The sequence below is a fragment of the Molothrus aeneus genome, chromosome 2 (genome assembly GCF_037042795.1).
Source record: "Molothrus aeneus isolate 106 chromosome 2, BPBGC_Maene_1.0, whole genome shotgun sequence".
NCBI classification, from domain to species: domain Eukaryota; kingdom Metazoa; phylum Chordata; class Aves; order Passeriformes; family Icteridae; genus Molothrus; species Molothrus aeneus.
In genome coordinates this window covers 1,180,127-1,200,626 of record NC_089647.1, presented here as the reverse complement: position 1 = coordinate 1,200,626, position 20,500 = coordinate 1,180,127, and the positions used below count along the sequence as shown (strand labels likewise).

General features: G+C 51.6%; 2 protein-coding genes across 4 annotated transcripts in view; one reads left to right on the top strand and one right to left on the bottom strand.

The window, feature by feature from the left end:
* FAM168A (family with sequence similarity 168 member A) overlaps positions 1–11,822 on the bottom strand; it is a 128,512-nt gene extending 116,690 nt beyond the window's left edge. The window contains exon 1 of the mRNA XM_066571847.1: positions 11,711–11,822. The gene's annotated coding sequence lies outside the window, so the exon portion shown is untranslated. The remainder of the gene's footprint in view (positions 1–11,710) is intronic.
* Positions 11,823–14,266: 2,444 nt separating this feature from the next.
* Positions 14,267–20,455, top strand: PLEKHB1 (pleckstrin homology domain containing B1). 3 transcript variants are annotated; one of them, XM_066571843.1, is made up of 7 exons: positions 14,267–14,329; positions 15,386–15,453; positions 15,902–16,054; positions 16,930–17,032; positions 17,838–17,877; positions 18,972–19,077; positions 19,151–20,455. In XM_066571843.1, the coding sequence occupies exons 2-7, from the start codon at positions 15,417–15,419 to the stop codon at positions 19,285–19,287; spliced, it is 576 nt and encodes a 191-aa protein (XP_066427940.1). In that variant the 5' UTR covers positions 14,267–14,329; positions 15,386–15,416; the 3' UTR covers positions 19,288–20,455. The 3 variants fall into 3 exon arrangements, with proteins under 3 accessions (XP_066427940.1, XP_066427938.1, XP_066427939.1); XM_066571841.1 differs by having other exon boundaries at positions 19,148–20,455; XM_066571842.1 differs by lacking the exon at positions 14,267–14,329 and adding an exon at positions 14,444–14,479 and having other exon boundaries at positions 19,148–20,455.
* Positions 20,456–20,500: the final 45 nt, after the last annotated feature.

Below are 20,500 nucleotides of genomic sequence, written 5' to 3'. Positions count from 1 at the left end.
GTGCCAAGCAGGAATAAATTATCCCTGTGTAGAAGAATCCCTCTAAGATGAAACACTGAAGGAAAAGCAATTTTAATGGATCAGCTCGATTTCTCAAGGCATTTTAGGAAACAAAACTGGCTTTAAAAATAATGTACCTACACACATTTTTCTTCTGAAATTAGAGTGACACAGTTATCTTGAAAAAAACCTATTTTTAAAGGCTTCCAGCTCTCTAACTTGCCTGGGTTATCTGATAACACTCTGCCTTCACTTCCCAGTGTTAATTTGGTTTGTTCCTGCACTCCTGTGTGCTGCCTACAAACACAAAAATGAACCAAATCAGGCAGAAACCATCAGGGTTAATTATAATCAGCACCAAAATCTCGAGTGCTATTTGTGGCAGCAGTGGATTTTTATCTGCTCTCTGAGTCTGAGCCACTCAGTAAAACAAACACAGAAGGGAACTCAGGAACTGTGTCCCTACGGATTCAGGTGCTTTTTGGGAAGGTTTTAAAAGTAGTCTCTGAATCCTCTGTGCACAGTCTCTGTTTGCCCAATTTTTGGGTTTTTTTTTTACTCTGTCCAGCTACTTGAAACGAATGTGAAATGCCTGGGGGTTTTATAACCCCTCATGCTGCTGATCCTTCCTACTGTTACCGCTCTGGCAGGAAACACAACTCCCAGCAAACCGCTCCAATTAAAACAGATTTCCGCTCTCAGCACCAGGAATAGACTCTGGATACTCCCCAGTAACTCTAAAATGGATACTCCCATTAAATTATTTCAATGTAAAAAGATTTGCAGACAGCACTGATATCCAGCGAAGCATCTTCATGAGACCTCAGCTCAAGTAAATTTAATATCTGGGGTTTTTTTCCCCTCCCTCTTTGCTTAATGGCAATATCCCTAAAAGTACAACAGCTCCTGGTGTCTACCTTGAGGCAGGAAAATGAACATTGCCCTGTTTTCTCCTCCCTCCATGTTCCTGGAACCTGGTATCTCCAGAGGGCAGGAGGAAACCAAAAGGCAAAAAATAAGAGATTGTTTTACCCAATGCTCTTCCCACTATATTTGGGTAAATATAAACACCCAGAGAAAGCAAGAAATATGAAAAAAAAAAAAAGTCATAAGAAGATAAAAATCATAGGAAGGTCAGGTAAAACCTAACCTAAACTGAAGGCACAACTTCCTGCAGGAAGAAAACTCCATGACCCATAAGCCCCATGGCTTATCCTGATAGCCAGAAAATCCTGATAACACCAAGAGAAACATATTCCAGAGTGAACTCCCTCCCTGCCCCAGGAGAAAACTCTGCTGAGGTCCTTTCAGATTTAAAAACAAGATTGTCCAAGAAGTAAAGCCCAGCTAATCCTGACTGCTGGCACAGTCCTGGGGAGAGAGGTCTCACACGGAGAGAAGATTCAAATCAAGATTTGCACAGATCAAAGGCCTGAAGTGCAAACCTGAGCGAGGGTGACACCAGAGCTGTCCCCACAGCCCTGATGTCACACAGACACATTTCCATGTAGCAGGGATCAATTGGCTCTGAAACCTTTCTAAGACTTTAAATAAAGGGCACAAAAAAGGAGTCCAAGCACAACCTTCCCATTCCTGCGTGTGGCAGAGAAAGGGGGGAATTTGTCACTGCAGCATCCTCCAATGTTTCATTTATCTGTCTCTGCAAGTGCAGACCAACCCTTTTTGCCCCATTCCAAATGGGAAACTGAGGCACTGCTTATGCAGTTTGGGAACTGGAGGGAAATTTAGGGCATGGAAAAAAGCAGGTGCCAGTCTTCCACCATTGGATCACGAGAGCATTGCTCATGCCTAGCAAATTATGAGCCACAATACAAAAGGTTGGAGATTTGGGTTTTTTGGCAGGGAGGTCTCCCTTGAATTAAGAAGTCCAGCATGAAGCTGAAAATTCATCCCAAAAAAATCTCCACTGAAGACAATTCTGTTATGTGGAATTTGGTTAAAGCCTGAAACTCTGGCCACAAACAGAGGGAACAAAGACAAACATGAGGCTTTGTGTCAGGAGAAGGGGAAAATACACAAACTGCAGGGAACAGGATGGAACACTCAAGTCAAGTGCCAGAAACGTCAGTGAAGAGCATCAGGAAAGCAGGAGAAAGTCAAGGACATCCAGGGAAACACCCATGGTGAAAGTCACACTAAACTCCACGTATGTATGGAGTGCTGGCAGGGAAAAACGAGCTTGGATTATGGAGAAAAATGGTTTCCTGCTGCTTTCTCCAGCCTGTGCTCAGAAAATCCAGCCTCTGCAAACATTCTTTGTGGATCAGCACCATGGCCTCCAAGAAATAGCTGGCTGCCATGGATTTCCTCTTCCCACAGACAGCACCAACACTGGCTGATCACTGTGGCCACAGGAAGCGACTGCAGCAGCTGGAGCCAAGCAGGTGAGCAGAGATCTCAGGGATCCTGGAAAAGAGCTCCAGGGGAAAGTCCAAGCCAAGGTTTGGCAATCTTCACACGCTGCCATGCCAGGCTTTTCCTTCCCACTGGCTTGCAGGGTGCCAGGAGAGGAGCTGGTAGGAGCTGCCTCCCAAAGCAGCAGGAATCTGCTTCCAAGCAGGACAGAGGCTTTTCCTGAGCCTGGAGCTTGCAGGAACTGCAGGCTGAAAATTCCTCTTGCAAGCCAGTGCCTCCAAATGCAATGCTGTTTGCTCCACACTGCATCCACAGGCTCCTTGCACGTGGATCCCTGAGCTAAAAGATGCATCTGGTACCAGATGCAAGGGAAGGCCCCAGAAAATCCTGGAACTGAACAAATTGAACAAGGCTGCACGAGTGATGAGAGAATGTTTGGATTTGAGTGATGGAACAATATTGGAGGGAAGGGAGAGAGCACAAATTGCAGAGCCAGCACCTTTCCAACTAATAAGACACCTTCCCAAATGAAACTGCTGATGCATCCAGGAAAGGCACGAGCTGAACAACAGGAGAAGGACACTTAGAGGGGGAAATGAGGCACAAAGTCAGACCAAAAAAAAAAAAAAAAAAAGAATTTTCTGTTGCTATATATGGATGTAGGGAGTCTGGATAACAAGCAGGAACAAATGAAATCCTGGCCAGCGGGAAAGAAAAAAATGAGCTTGTGACTGGACTTGAAAATTATTAGTGCCATGGTGTTCAGATGTGAAAGGAAGAGATGGCTGCAATGTATACCTAGAAAAAAGGTGGGAAGGCTCACCTCTCTGACAACTATCAACACTGCAGGAAAACTGAATTTCCAGGGCAGAAACTTGCTGTGTTTTAATGGGTGAAGCCAGAAGGAGGCTCTGGAAGCACCAGGACAGGTAGGTGAGTCCATACTGGGGAAAAAAAACCCATGTTGGGTTAGGGAGGGGACAGGAGGGATACAGAAACTCTCGTGCAGCAAGTAATTACAAGAGATTAGCTCCCCTAAATCATAGGTGACAATTTGTAACACCAAGTAACTGATTTGGGCCTTGTTACAAGCAATAAAGCTGCAGAAATCACTGGACTGGAAGCCTTGACAGTGCAGAAAAAGAACAGACTCGTATTTAAATATATCCCAGAAATTCAATCAGGACTGCAAAATGTCTTGATTTCAATAATTGATTTTAACCTGTATGACATTTGTGCTTTTTAGTTATCATCTTAATGAGATATCAACATAATCACGGGCTCACAGAATCATCTGGGTTGGAAAAGACCTTTAAGATATTGAATCCAACTGCAATGAAAACTGGCATCACTTGATTTTCCACAAATGCAACACAGCAGAGGAAAAATGAAGGAATTTGCATATAGATGATCCACTCACTGAGTTTCAAAATGCTTTTGGGATCAAAAAGGAAACAGCTCCAGAGTGAAGTTTGAAAAAGCTTCTGGGGCAAATCAGAGATTGAACTCCCCTCAGAATCAATGGGAGGACAGCAGAAAGATTGTTTAACAATTTACATAAAAGCAATTACAGGATACAGCCAAAATGAAACCACATGGATGAGTCAAGACCAAACTGTGTCAAACCAAAAGAGCCTGGTGAAACCCAATAATGACAAATGTAAGGGCAGGGTACATTGTGCAGGTGGAGAAGTCCCAGCTGGGCTGACGGACAGGAGAAAACAACCCTGAGGGGATGGATATTGGATCACAAATAAAATGTCAACAATACAATAGAATTGCCCAAAAAAAAAGAAAAAAAAGGCAGTTCAGATTGTTTTAAGAGTGCCATGTGGAAACCAGCATTATTTTGTTTTATACAATGCTGAGAAGGCCATGCAGTGCCAAGTCTGAGGAGAGGGAGAAGTAAACACACCAGAGTACAGAGGAAAGCTGAGGGAATAATAAAGAGATTTGGATACAAAATGACCCATAAGAACACACTAAAGGGCTGTGCCAGCCCAGGAACACAAACTGGAGGAGGATGTGACATGCTCCCATCGGTGGCAGCAGAAACAAGGGGATGGGTTATTCTGAACAGCAAAGCAAAGCATCTTCATTTCTCAGAGATCACAGCATCCCAGGATGGCTTGGACTGGAAGGGACCCTCAAGATCATCCAATTCCATCCCTGCCATGGGCAGGGAAACCTTCCACTATCCCAGGTTGCTCCAAGCCCTGTCCAGCCTGGCCTGGAAAAATTCCAGGGATCCAGGGGCAGCCACAGCTGCTCTGGGCACCCTGTGCCAGGGCCTGCCCACCCAGGCAGCCAAGAATTGCTTCCTAAAAGATCTAAGATATTGGAAAAGCTTTTAACCAAATTGGTTAAGTGTTCACTGCCAGCTTCCTGAGCAGGCTGGCACCTCTGAGACTGGAAGACTTTAAGGAGAAATTAGAAATACATTTGTTAAGGATGCTCTAGGGACACTTTATCTTGCCTTGAGGAGTGAATGGACTGGAAGGTATCCCAAGGTCTCTACCAGCTCTGCATTCCACTATGGAAAGGTGCCCCAGAAGCCCGGGATGTTTAACCACGGAGGCCTCCAATATTTCAGAGACGACAAGGGCTCATTTACAGTATTTTTCAGAACACAGGAGAAAAATTGGAAGACAAACATTTCTAACACAACTACATCAGGAGAGGGCAAAATGACTCAAGTAAACACCAACCTGATTGCCAGACACGAGCTTTGGACAAAACAAGGGAAAACTGAATCAGGCTGGTTCTGGACTTAAAAAGAACAGGAGTGAAATCAATGAGGGGCAAGCCAGTGTTATGGAAAATGGGCCTTGTCAGCCAAAGCTGAGGAGATCCACGGTGCTAAAGGTAAGTGCTGCAGTGTAACAGGCAATCTTTTAAGGATGACATCCCAGTTAAAAAATTACCACTGTGTGTGTCAACAAAGCAGCTGAGCAGACTCAGAGCTGGCCGAGGGACAGATGACTAAAAGCAGCCACTGGTGGAAAATCACCAGCAAAGTGAGCTGCAGTGGGGCTCTGCTGGACCTCATCCAGAGCCCAGAACCATTCCAGAGGTCCACTGCAGACCTGGAATCTAGGGAACAAGATGGGAAAGCCAGAGCCCCCCAAACAGAGCCTGCCCAGCACTTCCCAGGCAATGCCCTGAGTTTGACTGCACCACAACCAAAGAGCACTTGGTTGTGGAATTAAGAGTTCCCTCCAAAGGGAAAAATTATTGAGTATCAAAGGACCTGGATTTAGACAATAACTGGCTCTCGGAAGTAATAATTAGAAATTAATTGAAGCGACACCTTGGACAGGGTGAGGGAGGAGGCAGCCACCACCTCCCTGGGCAATCAGCTGTGCCAGTGTTTTACACCCATAAGTTTTCCCTCATTTTGTCCTTCTCTCCATGCCCAGTTCTGCCACGCTTGCTGGAGATGTCCCACCCTTCCTGGAATCCCCCAGGAACCCACCCTGTCCCTGGCACCTGCTCCAGCAGCAGCACAGCTTCCCTGGAAAGCAAATCCACGTGGGTACGATGCTCCCAAGCTGCTCCGCCGTGTTTGCTTTTCCAAGGGCTCAAATTTTAAACATTTCTTATACAAAGAAATGTTCTCTTGAGCTCCCAAATCCATATTAAAAGACTCAGCTATCCAAGAAAGTTCAACAGCTGGGATTTGGATGCTATGGTAGAGAAAAAGAACCCAGCTCTCCAGTTTATGGCACTGCATTGCAAGGCTTGAAAACTTCTGTTGTGAATGCAAGTCAAGTCAAGATCAAACTGGAAAAATATGTGGAAAGCCATAATTTTGCAAAAGCCATTAAAAGTCTCATTAAGTGACACCATACACAGAAAACTGAAGAAAATGATTTGTGGAATAAACTGCTACAGAAGCAAATGTTTACACAGGGACCTATTCCAAAGTAATTGCATTTTAAATGCTCATGAGCTTCATAGAAAATACTTTTCAGCAGGGAAAAGCCTCTGGAACCTGTCTGTCCATACAGGCATGACAACTGTCCTGGGTGAAATGTCATCAGGAACTGTAATGATTGATCTCACTTTGTCCATCAAATCAGCAGGAGAAGGCAGAATCATGGAATTGGTGAGAGTGGAAAAGACCTCAAGGATCATGGAGTCCCCCAGCACTGCCAAGGCCACCACCAACCCATGTCCCCAAGTGCCACATCCATGTGGATTTCAATCCCTCCCTGGATGGGGACTCCACCTCTGCCCTGGGCAGCCCCTGGGACTGTGGGGACTCTTAGGACCTTGTTTAAAATAACCCCAAAAATCCCCTTGTCCATTAAAAAGTGAGTTATTATTGGCTATAAATCCAAGTATAAAGAACTGAATGGAAAATGGGGATAAAAGAAGACCATGCTCAAAATTTCTCACCAGTCCTCAGGATTTATTTTGCAAACTCAGGATGGTAAAACCCACTCATTATCAAATTTAGGGAGCTGCTATCTAAGAGCAGAGAAAGCAGAAGCTCAAGCACTGGGCTTTAATTTGTGGCAGATAAAGAGCCTGATGCCATAAAAGAGGCAAATCTTTTTTATTAAGCTCTACAGCAAATTAGAAGGAAAAACCCTGCGGACCCCGAGATGTTATGGTCTATTTTAACTTTTGCTGCAGTCTGCAATCTTTATCCATTTTATCAAAGAATTAGACATGCCTAGCAGGCATGATGGCATCTATTCTTTTTTTTTTTTTTTTTTGCCAGTTTAGTACTATTCCTCTCATAAAATACTCTAAGCTTGTCTCCAATAATCCTCCCAAATCTCTAACCCTTGCTGAGACAAGGAAGGCAAAAACCCATCAGCCTACAAACACACTTCAGCTTCAGCCTTCCTGTTGAGAAATGATTGCACCAGAGCCACGACCAACCCCAGTTTTCTGCTCTGAGTTCTCCTTTTTCCACTCTCCAGTTTTCCACAGGACCCTTTCAGCCAAGGAGAGGAAAGGGAGACAGGGTGAAGCACAAATACAGACCAGAGGAGGGGAACGGGGTGGTTTTTTTTCAGCTTTTATAAATCCTATGACGATAATCTCCTAAATGGTTTGCTGGGGAGCGTCAGCAGGCCCACATTTTTTTTTCCCTCCCAGAAAGCACAGTCACTTGAAATTCCTGTGCAGTGCTCAGGGTTTTCTGCACATCCATAGTAAACAAAACCCAGAGGAGCTCTGGAAAAATTATCCAAATCCCACTCACGCTCTAAAAAATCTGTGAGTCTCCGTCACCATCAACAGAAGCTCCTTCCCTACGTGGGTCTTAAAAATAAAGAGCTCCCACAAATTTCAGATCTGCAAATGCTGGATATGCCTTAATGGAGTTGCCAAAAAGATCCAAAAGCTGCATTTTTGCTGCCTGGGATCCTAATTACAGGTCTGGGATTCCTGTTTCAGACGCCCATGGCACACCTGTCCTCAGCAAAAGAAAATCCTAGAAATTCCCAACTGTTGCTTCCCATTCAAGCTAAAAAACAAACATAAAACCCCACCTCAAGATTATCCACAAACAAAGCACTGTTAAAGCAGAGCATAATGTGAAATATAGATCATAGGTAAAATCATGTTTTTACATTGATTTTACATTGATTTTACTCTCTCTCTGCCCAGGTGGGCAAGTAGGAAGTGCCATCACATCCTGACTTTCTCCTAAAACCAGGTTTACACAAATCTTACCAGGAAAAAGTTCTCCCTGTGAGGGTGGGGATGCCCTGGCCCAGCGTGCCCAGAGCAGCTGTGGCTGCCCCTGGATCCCTGGAATGTCCAAGGCCAGGCTGGATATTGGGGCTGGGAGCAGCCTGGGACAGTGGAAGGTGTCCCTGCCCATGGCAGGGGTGGCACTGGATGAGCTTTAAGGTCCCTCCCAACCCAAATCCTTCTGGGATTCCATGAATTTTCATAAATAAACACAGCCCTGCCACTGACATTCTCCCCTGGTATTTAGGGATATCAATGTTTGTGACACAAAAGTAGGAACAAAGTGATTCAGCTGAGTGGAAGGAACAAGAAAGTGACACAATATAAACAGCTCTGGAGAACTGTGTCTGTCCAGCTGGTATTTGAGTCTCATGGAAATAATTTCTAAAAATTTATTCCCACTTTTAAATAGTGACAGATCAAGAATCAGTATTTTTTAATCCAGAGACTTAAAAGACCATCAACAGGTAAAAAAGCAGACAGGTGGATTTTATTTGTTGTCACTGAAACAGAAATCTTCATCTGCACGGCACGAGAAGCCAGCAGCATCCAGAGGGACCAAGGGATTGGAATTTGGAACCAGCAGAAAGAAAATACTACAGAGCATGCCAGGAGCTGTTTCCCAGTCAGTCATTCCACATTGAATATTCCTACGGCCTGAAGGTGAGAAGTGATGGATTTGAAGCAGCAAACCTGAGCCCAGGTGATGAGGAAGAAGAGGGCACAGGCAGGAGGGAGCTGACTGGGGGCAGGAACAGGGAGAGCACAGGGAGAGGCTTTGGGAATCACAGAGGAAACAGAAAGTACACGGAGCACTTGTGCTGCGGAAAGGGAAACCGGGGGCCTCTGCAGATCCCATCAGCCCCAAAGGCAGGGCTGGGACACAAATGGAGCTCCTGCCCCTGCTGAAGGAGCACAGAGCTCTCCCAGGGAGGTGGCAAGGTTGTGCTTCCCTCCTGACAGCCCCGAGAGCCGCTCTGCAGAGAGCTGGGAATGCTCTCAGGGCTCCTGGTGGGAGCACCTGAGGAGCAAGGCCTGAAGTGCCAGCACACCTGGAGCCAGGGCCAGAGGGAATTCTGGGCACGGCTCTGCCAGCAGGTGACATCCCAGTGTCCCACTTCCCTGCCAAGCCCACGCCTGGGAGCAGCTCCCAAAGGCAGGCAGTGCCCTGGATCCCACACACACCTCCGAGCTGGGCTCTGCCAGGCACAGCACAGAACTCAATTCACCCGATTCAATTATCATCCTAATTGTGCCTCCAGTGCAGGTACTGCAGGCCTTTCACAGAGCTGCTGCTGCTCCAAAGCATCCTCGCTCTCCCAGAAATGCTTTCAGCACCTCTCTGCCCCGTTCTTCCCTGTTATCCCTCTGACCATGGGAAACTTCCCTTGATCCGAGAGATTTTAACCCCCCTGGGTTGTTCACCTACTGCAGTGCAGGCTCACCATGGAGTGTGACAGGTGGGCATCAACCAAGAGCACAAAGCAGCTCCACAGATGTTCTCCCCAAATGACTGCATCCTGGTTATTCCATGTAAATTTTTCTGCAATTCATGTTTCTCACTCCAAGGAACATTTTCTGAACAAACTCCAAACACATTTTGCTTCCAGTCCCTTTGTTCCAGAGGATATATATCTACCTGTCCTAAAAAAAGTGTGTCTTTGCTGACAGCCAGGAATTTTAATCAGCTGAAGAATATACCCCAAACCCCCCAGAACTGGACAATAACATCTGTAACACTTATCCCACCTTTCCTAAAATAAAGCACGGGGTTTGTGAGAGAAAGATTCCTTCTAAAAACTGTCAACATTTGCTTTGGTAAATAAAAAGTTGGGATGCATAGCAGGGTAAGTTGGTATTTGCAACTTACAGAACAAAAGTTAATCAGATTTAACACAAATTTAATGCAAAATGCACAGTGCTGGTTGCTATCAGTCCTTTTAATAACTATGTATGTATAACAAGAATAAACACACACATCATAGTTGTTGTTTGGGTTTTTTTTTTCAAATAGACTCAACCATAGGAGTCAGGAGAATCCACGAAACAGTTAAAATTCAGAATCAGCAAGAACTGGAGGAAAAAAAAGAAAATAAGCATTTGGTCTCTTCATACTAATTTCCTTTTTCTTTACATTGCTCAACATCGCTCCTCAATTTGAGTTCTAATCAACAACCACTTCACAGCTCACATTTTATGAAATAATGCAGTTGATGCAATCAAGTCCAGCAAAATGTTTCCCTAAAGATGTTTCCATCATTCACATTCCTTTAAAAACACACACACACACACACAAAAAAAAAGGCTCTGACTTCCTCCATCACTATTTAACAGCAAAAATAAACACACCACTGCATCTTAAATCATATTCTGATTAAAACAGAGATATAATCTTTCTGGGGTTTCTTTCTGCTTAGCACAACATGTCTTTGTCCAGGAGAGGGGGAAAAAATACCCTCAACCTGCTCATTTTTCGGCACTTGACAATAATGAGCACCAAATAAATAAAATTCAGCCTATGGAAATACAAACCATAACCCAAAAGCCCATCACCATGTGCACTGGGGGGCAAAAACGCCCCCAAAACCCAACCCGGTGCAAAACCTCTTTCTGCTAATGAATATTTATTTCATTTCCATACTTCCAGGCTCCCCTGCTTTCTATAAAGGACTGAAACCAAGCTCCTTTTTGGCATTATTCCCCCACAATATAGCGATGGACTTCGCTGCCCTGAACGCCACAATGCCAACAACAGAGCGTGCGAGCAATCACTATTAAAAAAACATTAAAAAAAAAGGCGGGGGGGGGAACAATCCACATTTTCATAAAAAAAGCGACCGGAACAGGCATTTTATCCTGGCAGAAAAATCTCAACGCCGCCTTGCATTTCCCAACCTGGACGTCCCTGCTTTCATTCCTGTGGATGCTGCGCGCCGGCATCCCCCCGCTCCGCGCAGCCTTTAACCATTTTATCCCCATTCCATCCCCATTCCATCCCCGTTCCATGCCCGCTCCATCCCCGTTCCATCCCCGTTCCAGCAGCATTTCCCCCGAGCAGGGCGGCGGGACAGGCTCAGCCCGGAGTTGCCGATGTCCCCGCACCTCCCCGGCCGCCGGCCCCACGTGCCCCCGGGCACATTTCGGGGGGCTCGCCCATGCCGGGGGGCACCCCCAGCCCGGGCATCCCGTCCGGTGCTCCCAGGGATTGGGGAGAGCCTGGAGCGGGGGAACAGCCCGGGAGAGGGGACAAGGATTCTGCCAAGGGGGGACAGCGGGTTCGGGGGGCAACAGGCGGGGGGGGCACCGGGGGGATGGGACGGGGACACACGGCGGGCTCCGGGGCTCGGACAGGGGGACACCCGACAGAGCCCCGGGGAGATCGGGCTCCGCGGGGACACGGCGGCAGCAGCAGCCCCGGGGGGACACGGGGGACACGGAGGGACATGGGCTCCCCCCGCCCCGGGGCTCCGCTCTCCGCTCCCCCCGCCCGGGGCTGCGGGATGCTGCCCCGCCGCCCCCTCCCTGTGCAGCCCCCCTCCATCCCCGCCGTGCCCCCACGCCGCCACCCCGTTCCCGCCGCTGTCACCCGCGGGTGTCCCCCCCTGCCTTCCCCTCGCCTTACCTGCGGCTGCTCGGGCGGCGGCGGCCCCTGTGCCGGTGCAGCAGCTCTCCCTCTCCCTCTCCTCCTCCTCCTCCTCTTCCCGCTGCTCCCGCAGCCGCCAGCCGGGAATGGGGGGGGGTAGGGGGGGCAGTACCACCAGCGGGACCGTTACAGCCGCCGCCACTGCGGAGACTACAGCTCCCGGCATGCTCCGCGCCCCGCCGCCGCGGCCTGCCGCTGGCCGCTCGGCGCCAGGGGTCATGGGTAGTGTAGTCCATGCGGCAGGCAGGGGAAGGACATAATGCGACAGGGCCCAGACTGTCGTGGGGCGTGCTGGGAGGTGTAGTACGGCAGGGGTAGAGCCGCCGGGCATGGCGGGAGTTGTAGTTCAGCGAGGCATGACGGGAGCTGTAGTCCGCGAGGCTGAAGGGAGGCAGAAGGCCGCTACGGGAATCCCACCGGGATGTGCCGGGCGGGGCTCCACGGCCATCCGCGATCTTATCTCGGCTCCGGGAGACCCTTCCCGGGTCGCCCGGCGGGCGCAGGGCCGCGGGCCGGGAGCGGGAGGGGAGCGGGGAGCGGCGGGGCCCGGCCGTGCCCGCCGCCCTCACGGAGCGCTGCCCCTCCTGCCCCTCAGAGCCGCTCCAGCCCCTCACCGTGCTCGGGGCAGGAAAGGAGTATTTGGGAAAGGATGGAGAACCCCGTGGGTCTCACCCAAGGACTGACACTCCCCAGATCCCTCACAACGGCGGTTCCGTGTGTGTCGCTGCTGTTTTTGGTGGCGATGTGAGCTGCGCTCCCTGAGCCGGGGGTGTGGAACGCCTCCCCCGGGAATCGGGGAATGAGGACTGGGATGCCCGGGGTCTGATCCCTGCCCTGGGAACAAACATGCCGGAGGGAACATCTCTCCTTGTGCATTTCTCCTGCAGGATTCCAAAGGGACACGCTCAGCTACAGGAAAAGGAGCCTCCGCAGAGATTTTTGGGATGTTTAACCAGGTGCCCACCTGTCCCCATGGTGGGGATGACAGGAACAGCAAATTCTGTCCCCACGTTCAGCTCCTAACCCCCTGAGCTCCTGTCTCCACAGCTCCCTGGAATCTGGGGAGACCCCCTGTGGAAGACAGGGATTTCCTGAGACATAGGAAGAGGTTTGGAAATTCCTAAAACGCAAGGCTGTGGCTGGGATGGGGGAGATCCCCAGCAGGTTCCAACAGGCAGAGCTGGAGGAAGAACAAACCAGAGGCATCCAAGTTCATGGATTTTATTAAACAACCCCCAACTGCTATGGAAAACAGGGGGGAAATCCAGGATTTGGCTCTTCTGAGAGTGTATTCCCTTTTGCTGGCTGGAAATAATTTCCTGCCTCTTTGGGTCACCATTTCCACCCAAATTTATCCTATTTAACATTTTAAAAAATCACACCCTAGTTGACAAAAAATAATAGATCAAGCTCCTCCAAATCCCAAAACAGCACTGTTTCCTTCCCAAGAGGAAAGCCACAATGGAAAAGTTTTGACAACAATTAATTCCAATTAATGTCTGTATGGAGAGGCAGCCCAATCCAGTGGATAAATCCAAATTTTAGCCCAAATCCCTTCCTCAGGGAACTTTTTTCTGGACTTATGGCAGGCCAAAATCTCTGGCCCAGCCAGATTTCCAAACAATTTCCCTGATTTTGGGAATATTCAGCAGCACCAGGATGTTTTGCAGCCCCACAGCCAGCACAGGGGAATGCACAAGGCTGTGAGCGTGGGCTGGCTGAGGAGGTGATTCCCATTTTAACTCCTTTGGGATCATCCAGCTGGCTGCTGGATGAATTTAATTCCTTCTAAAAAAAGGAAATAAAGCCAGCAATGGAGGGAGAGGAGGGGAAAGGGCTTCATGTTGAAAAACGTGCTGGAATAGAAAACATATATATATATATATATATATGTATATAAATAAATAAAGTGTTGCCATGTGCTCAATAAACATCTTTTATTTACAGCTGTCACCTGACTTGTGTCTTGACGTCCCCAAATAATCCAACTTCATGTCCCAGAGCCTGGGACCGTTCTAATTCCAGCAGGAGCCAGGACAAGCTTTGATTTTGACCCAGAGGATTGCTCAGTCCACTTGGAAATTCATTTCAGACGAGCACTTTGGTGCTTAAAACTCGAGTTTTCCCTGGTTTATTTCGGCATGAAACACCTCCTCAGAGCCATTCTCAGCAAGATCCTGAGAATTTTGGGCATTGCTCCCCGTGCCCAGCTCAGTGCAGGGCAGCAGCTCCCCCACGGATTCCCAAATTCGGGCTGGGCACCCGCACTGCTGGATGGAAAGAGGGGAAAAGGGGGGATTTGAGGAGAGAGAGCGAGGATGGGAGCGGCTGGACAGAGCACGGACATTCTCGGCGGGCAGAGGCTTTTTGGGGCTAAATCGGGGGAAAGCGGGGCTACATCTGGGGAAAGCGGGGCTAAATCAGTGCAAAGCGGGGCTAAATCTGTGCAAAGCGGGGTTTTTGGCGGCGGGCAGCCCCGGGGATGGCGGTGCCGGACTACAGCTCCCGGCGAGCCGCGCGGGCGGGCGGGCAGAGCCGGAGACCGGCGGCGGGAGCGGAGCGCAGCGCATCCCGCAGCGGCACCGCCGCCTCCGCCCGGTGAGGGATGCGCGGGGCGGCTGCGGGGGGACCGGGGATGGGGAACGGGGATGGGGAACGGGGCAGGGACACTGCCGGGGGGCCGGGACTCGGAGCTCAGGGTTCTGAGCGGGGAGAAACGGTGCCACGAAATTTGGCCACAAAATTTGGGTATGGAGGGGGGAAGATGTCAGGGATGCGGGATGAAGAGGGCAGCAGATGTGGGTACCGAGGGTTGTGAGCAGAGTGGGATGAGGGTGAGTGTAGAGGGGTGGGGGTACCTGGGGGTGCCAGGGGATGGGGGTATCCACGGGCTGGGATTTCCTGGGGATGTGGGCAGTGCAGGCAGAGGGTGCCAGGGGATGGGGGTATCCACGGGCTGGAATTTCCCGGGGATGTGGCAGAACGGGCGATGGTAGCAGGGCTGCAAACTCCACGGGGAGCTGGATGCTCAGGGGTTCAGGCACTCGGTAGCGCAGGCACAGAGGTGCTGGGGGGTGTTTGTGCCTTGCCGTGCCCCCAGAGCTGGTGGGAGGTCCTGGAGGCCATGCCAGGGTGCCGAGTTGCCATCACTGGGAGCTGGGATTCCCAGTGGATATGGGGGCCATGGCCGGGGAACTGCTTCTGCCTGCCCCTGGGGTGTTGGCTCTGCTCGGGGACCTGGGGAGCGATGACTTCATGGCCTTATTAAGGACTAATTTCCATCCAGGCAGGGAAAATAAACAAGTGTAGGTGTCGTTTAGCATGGAAAGTTACTGGGGCTGTGGGGAGGCACTGCCTGCTTCCATACACGGCCTGGATTTCTGCCCTTACCTCCACGGGCCGATAATCCCTAAATCCCAATGAGATTAAGGCAGGAGGCAAGGTGGCCGCAGTGCCTCCTCCGCCACGTTTCCCACATGACGAAACCCCGCGTCTGCCTAACCCCGATTAACCCGGGCGCTGAGCTCATCCCCCAGAAACACCGGGAGCAGCAAGGGTGAATCCCCATCCCCGGAGGCTCTGGGGAGGTGGGAGCCATGGGCAGAGGCGGGGGCGAGGCAGGAGCTGCTGTTTTAACCCCACTTTTGTTCCCAGCCCAGCAGATCCGGCGAAGCCCGCGGCAGCCATGGCGCTGGTGAAGAGCGGTTGGCTTTGGCGCCAGAGTAAGTGCCACCCTTGAGCTTTCTGGGATGGGAGCCCCCCCAGAAAACACCTGGGGAGGTTTGCTGGGAAGAGGTGGGGTGTGGGGGACACAAGGAGCCCCGACCTGGGTGGGTAATCCACGGCAGCAGGGAGATTGTGGCTCAGCCGCTCGCGGATTTGCGTCAGCGGAGAGAGGGGCTGCCTGCCATGAGAGCACACACGGCTCCGTGTCCGGGGCTGGATGCGCTCCCGTGCCTCGGCAGGGCAGCACCCAGTGGCCTGATGGCTTTTTTGGCAGCCTTTTCCCACGTACAGCCACCTGCTCACGCTGCCCTGGCTGCCCGTGCCAGGCACAGGTGTCCTGAGGGATACAGTGGCTCCCAGGAGGGATCCGAGTTTGGGGGATGAGGTTGTGAGTGTGTCCCACCGGGCTCGCTGGGCTCCTGCAGCTGCTCCCTGTCCCACCAGGCTCCATCCTGCGCCGCTGGAAGAGGAACTGGTTCGTGCTCTACCTGGATGGCAGCCTGGTTTACTACCACGACGAGACGCAGCGGGACATGGACGGCCGGATCCACATCAAGTACAGCTGCCGGGACGTGCGGATCGGCCGCGAGTGCAAAGGTGAGCCGAGCCCCTGCTCCCGAGCCCTGCCCTCCCAACCCCATCCCACGTGTGGCTGCACCCCTCTTAAACAAGGCTCCACCTCTGCACATCCAGCAGACCCCCAAAATAACCCATTAATAACCCCAGGCTGCCCCTCCTCTCTCCCAGCTGGGAGATGCTGGATGTTCTCTGCCATTGCTTTTCCTGGGGGAAGGAGGGAAGGAAGGAAGGAGGAAGGAAGGAAGGAAGGAAGGAGGAACTCTCCTCCTGGTTAGTGCTTGTAACAAACAGGATCCCACGGCCCTGACTCATCGCTCACGTCTCGCACAAACAAGGGGAACAAAGCAGCAGCTTGGCGGGGCCCCGCAGCCCACGCCGCCGCACAAAGCGCCTTTCTGGGGCTGGGAGCGGCCGTGGGAGCACAATCCCACAGCTTTGTGCTCACCACTCGCTCCTGCCAAGCTTCACAACAGGGGAACGCACACGAGCCTCAGGGATTTAAGATTTTGCTCTTGCTGGAGCTCACGATCCCGCTCCAGCAATGAGCATCTCCCATTCCTACAAAATTTGGGCGCGCTCCGGCAAGTTCAAAGCACAGGCAGCTCGGCCTCGTGGCCTCGAGCAGATTTTTGGCATTTTGCTGCCCTTCCATGTTCCTTCTGCCATGGGGGTGGAGGTTTCTGCCCATCAGCTCATTCCTTGTGCTGGCTTTTGCCCTGTGAGAGCCTGAGTGCTTCCTCCACGTGGAGACGGAGCCAAAACAAAACCCAGGACTAACTTCCATCCAGGCAGGGAATGGCACATTCCTCTTGTGCCAGGAGGAGTGTGGAGCCCGGGGAGGCTCTGTGGGACTCGGCCGAGGCTGGATCCCACCCCATCCCTTCCCTTGGCAGACGTGCAGCCGCCCGAGGGGAGGAGCCGGGAGTGCCTGCTGACCGTGGTGCTGCGGGACGGCTCCAAGACCACGCTGTGCGCCGAGAGCGAGGATGACGCCGTGTAAGCGACTTTTCCATCCCAATTATCCCAGCCTGGAAAGGGCCCGGGCCGCAGGAGAGCCCTGGCCTGCTCCCACCACATCCCACCCTCGGCTAAACCATCCCCCAGCCCCTGTTCTCAAACACACTTGCAGGGCAAAAGGTGCAGGGGGAGATTTGGGGCTCTCACTGAATAATCCAGAGCCAAAAGCAGCTGGTTTTAAGCAATCCATCTCCTGATGGGGGAGTTTCCTCATGGATAAGAAATGCCCTCTTGGCCTGACTGAGGAGAAGGGTTTTCATCATTATTTGGAAATAAAAAGTCCGAATGTGAAGCCCTCACTGGCTAAGAGGCAAACTGCCCTTTTTAGCACTGTTCCACTTCTATTTATTTCTAAAAAAATTTAGAAATTAAATTTTAAAAATTATAAAAATTGATTTTTTTTTAAATAAGAATTTTAAAAGTTGGCAGTGGCAAACGTTCTGCTGAATTTGGATGGAGGGAAACATACCAAGCAGGACTTCATCAACTGAGCTTGACCTCAGCTGAGTGGAAATTCATCCATTATGTGCTCTTCCCCCCAAATTTAGGTGTTGTTTTCCTGCCTACCCTTGTTTTAGCTGGGGCCATTCTCAGGGATTGCCCTGGGCCCATCCCTGTGGTGTCAGGTACCTCCCAGCACATTCCCAATCCCATCTGTTGGCCCAGCACTCATTTAACAGGGAATTAAAGAACAGTGCCACATCCAGGTCCCCGTGGGGAGGAAGGGGACAATTCCCACCCCTCCAGCACCCACCAAAAACGAGTACCTCTGTTTTCTTTGCAGTGCTTGGAAGATGGCCGTGCTGGAGGCTAAATCCACCCCGGTGAGGCTTTGTCCCCTGAGCGGGGACACCGTCCTGGCACGGGATTTGGGAGTCGGGATTTGGGCAGGGAGAGGTTACCCCAGCCCTGAGCTTGGGGGGCTCCCCAACACCCACTGTGCAGCCTCAGGGACAGGGAAGAAGGTGGGGAGGGGTTGGATGCCACCACTGATGGCAGGTGACAGAGCCATGGGGACCCTGTGCGCTGGTGGAGGGTGACAGGAGGAGAGTTAAGGTGACAGGGACACAGGGTTATGGGGACACAGGTAAGGACACTGTTAAGGTGACAGGGACACCATTAAGGGGGCAGAGTTGAGGTGGTGGGACACAGGTAGGGTGACAAGGGCACACAGTTAAGGTGACAGGGACAGTTAGAAACAATAGGAGCAGAGTTGAGGTGACAGGGACACAGCTAAGATGACAGGGACATGGGTAAGGTGACAGGGACACTGTTAAGGTTATAGGGACACAGTTAAGGTCACAGAGGCACAGCTAAGGTGATAGGGGCAGGTGAAGGGAATGAGAGCAGTGTTAAGGTGGCAGGGACACTGTTAAGGTGACAGGGACACAGTTAAGGTGACAGGGGCAGGTGGAGGGAATGGGAGCAAAGTTAACGTGGCAGGGACACTGTTAAGGTGGCAGGGACACTGTTAAGGTGATGGGGACACTGTTAAAGTGGCAGGGACACTGTTAAGGTGGCAGGGACACTGTTAAGGTGATGGGGACACTGTTAAAGTGGCAGGGACACTGTTAAGGTGGCAGGGACACTGTTAAGGTGATGGGGACACTGTTAAGATGGCAGGGACACTGTTAAGGTGATGGGGACACTGTTCAAGTGGCAGGGACACTGTTAAGGTGATGGGGACACTGTTAAGGTGACAGGGACACTCTTAAGGTGACGGGTACACTGTTAAAGTGGCAGGGACACTGTTAAGGTGACAGGAACACTGTTACAGTGACAAGGAAGGGGCAGAATCAGGGTGAGCCGAGCACAGGCTGTCCCCAGCCCTTGGGACCGCTGTGATTGCCCACCCCAGGGCCCCAGAACCCTGTCCCCCGCTGTGTGTGACCCCACGCTCCCCCACCCGCTGCTGCAGGTGCACGTGTACGACCCCTACGACGACGACTACTACCAGACGGTGCCCCTGGACTCCCACCAGGCTGCCTACATCAGCTCCGGCCACTACGGCCCCCAGTACGGAGGTGGGTGGCCCGGTGGCCCCTGGGGGGTGCCCAGGGCCATCCCCCCCTGCTCACAGCCCCTTTTCCCCAGCGGCTCCCGGGGTGACCCACGTCATCGTGCGCGAGGATCCCTACCGCGTCTCCGGGGACCAGATGGCCCTGGGGCTGCTGGCCGGGGCCGCCACCGGCGCCGCCCTGGGCTCCTTCATGTGGATGCCCTGCTGGTTTTAGTGCCCACCACGCTGGGCCACGGCCCCCCTTCGCTCCCCAGCCCTGCCTTGGAACCTGCCCTGAGCGCCCTCAGCCTCCCCAGAGCACCCTGGGGACAGACTGCCACACACGCCCTGCCCCCGGCCCCAGCTTCTGCATTAAACAGCCCCCACGTGCTTCAGAGACCCCCAAACCCCACTCCAGAACCCCACAGCACCCAATTCCCATTGGCAAAGGTTCCCTGGGCCATTGGCAGAGCTTCCCCATCCCAAATCTCCACAGGGAGCTGGCTGCAGAAATTCCGGGTTTGGGAGAAGGGGGGAAAGTTTAATTTTTTTAATTTAATTTGGGGGGAAGTGGCTGGATCTTTTTTGGCTGGGTGAACCCCACAATGCAGAGGCTTTTTAAGGGCATTTTTTTGGGAGAGGCTCCAGCACCAGAGGGCACCACAGGGATGCTCAAGAGGTGGGTAAAAGATTAAGGAGGATGAAACCCTTTGCAGGATTTCTACCCCTTTCCAACATGCACTGGTCCCCTGGGCCTGGCCAAGTTGGAGAAATGGTTCAAAACCTTCAGGAATTGGAGTTAAACCCTTGGAAGCAAGGCTGAGAAGAGCCCAGGGAATATCCCAACCTCTCCAGCCAAGTGGGAGGGACACACAGCATCCTCAGTTTCACCCTGGGAGGTGAACACAATCCCTGGTTTTCACTTTTGGGAGGGGGAGAAGGGCAGCTCTCCATGGGGACCAGGGAACCTTTCTGGCAGCCAAGCTGGGATCTTCACAGCAGGGATTTGGGATTGAGGGGGGACACACCAGGGACAAACCCCTGGTCATGCCAGGGGACAAGCAGCAGCTCAGGGTTTTGGTTGGGCAATGGAAGAGGTGAGGAGCAGCTGCCCAGTGTCACCCCTAGAGCCAGGATGGTATCCTGGAACCACGACTGACATTGAATTTAGGAATTACCACCCCACAGCTGGATGGAAAACCACCAGTGACACCAGCACCCCAGCCTGCTCCTGCCTTTAGGTCAGTTCACCCTGTGCCCATCAGGGGATTGGGATACCCCACCACACCATCCTCATCCTCTCCTGCATTCCCTGCCTCCCTCCTGCTGCGCACCCGCTCCCGGAAAGGGGAAAAAAATACAAAAAAACCTCTTTGAAGTCTAATAAAGGCAGTGAAAAACCAGCCCTGGCCTGAGGGTGAGTGAGGATGAGGAGGGAACGCTCAGTC

Bases quoted from the DNA above. Each gene is read 5' to 3' on its own strand.
- PLEKHB1 (XM_066571841.1), top strand. From the start codon at position 15,417: ATGGCGCTGGTGAAGAGCGGTTGGCTTTGGCGCCAGA. The intron at 15,454-15,901 runs GTAAGTGCCACC...CTGTCCCACCAG, and splicing joins CGGTTGGCTTTGGCGCCAGA to GCTCCATCCTGCGCCGCTGG. The intron at 17,878-18,971 runs GTGAGGCTTTGT...CCGCTGCTGCAG, and splicing joins TGGAGGCTAAATCCACCCCG to GTGCACGTGTACGACCCCTA.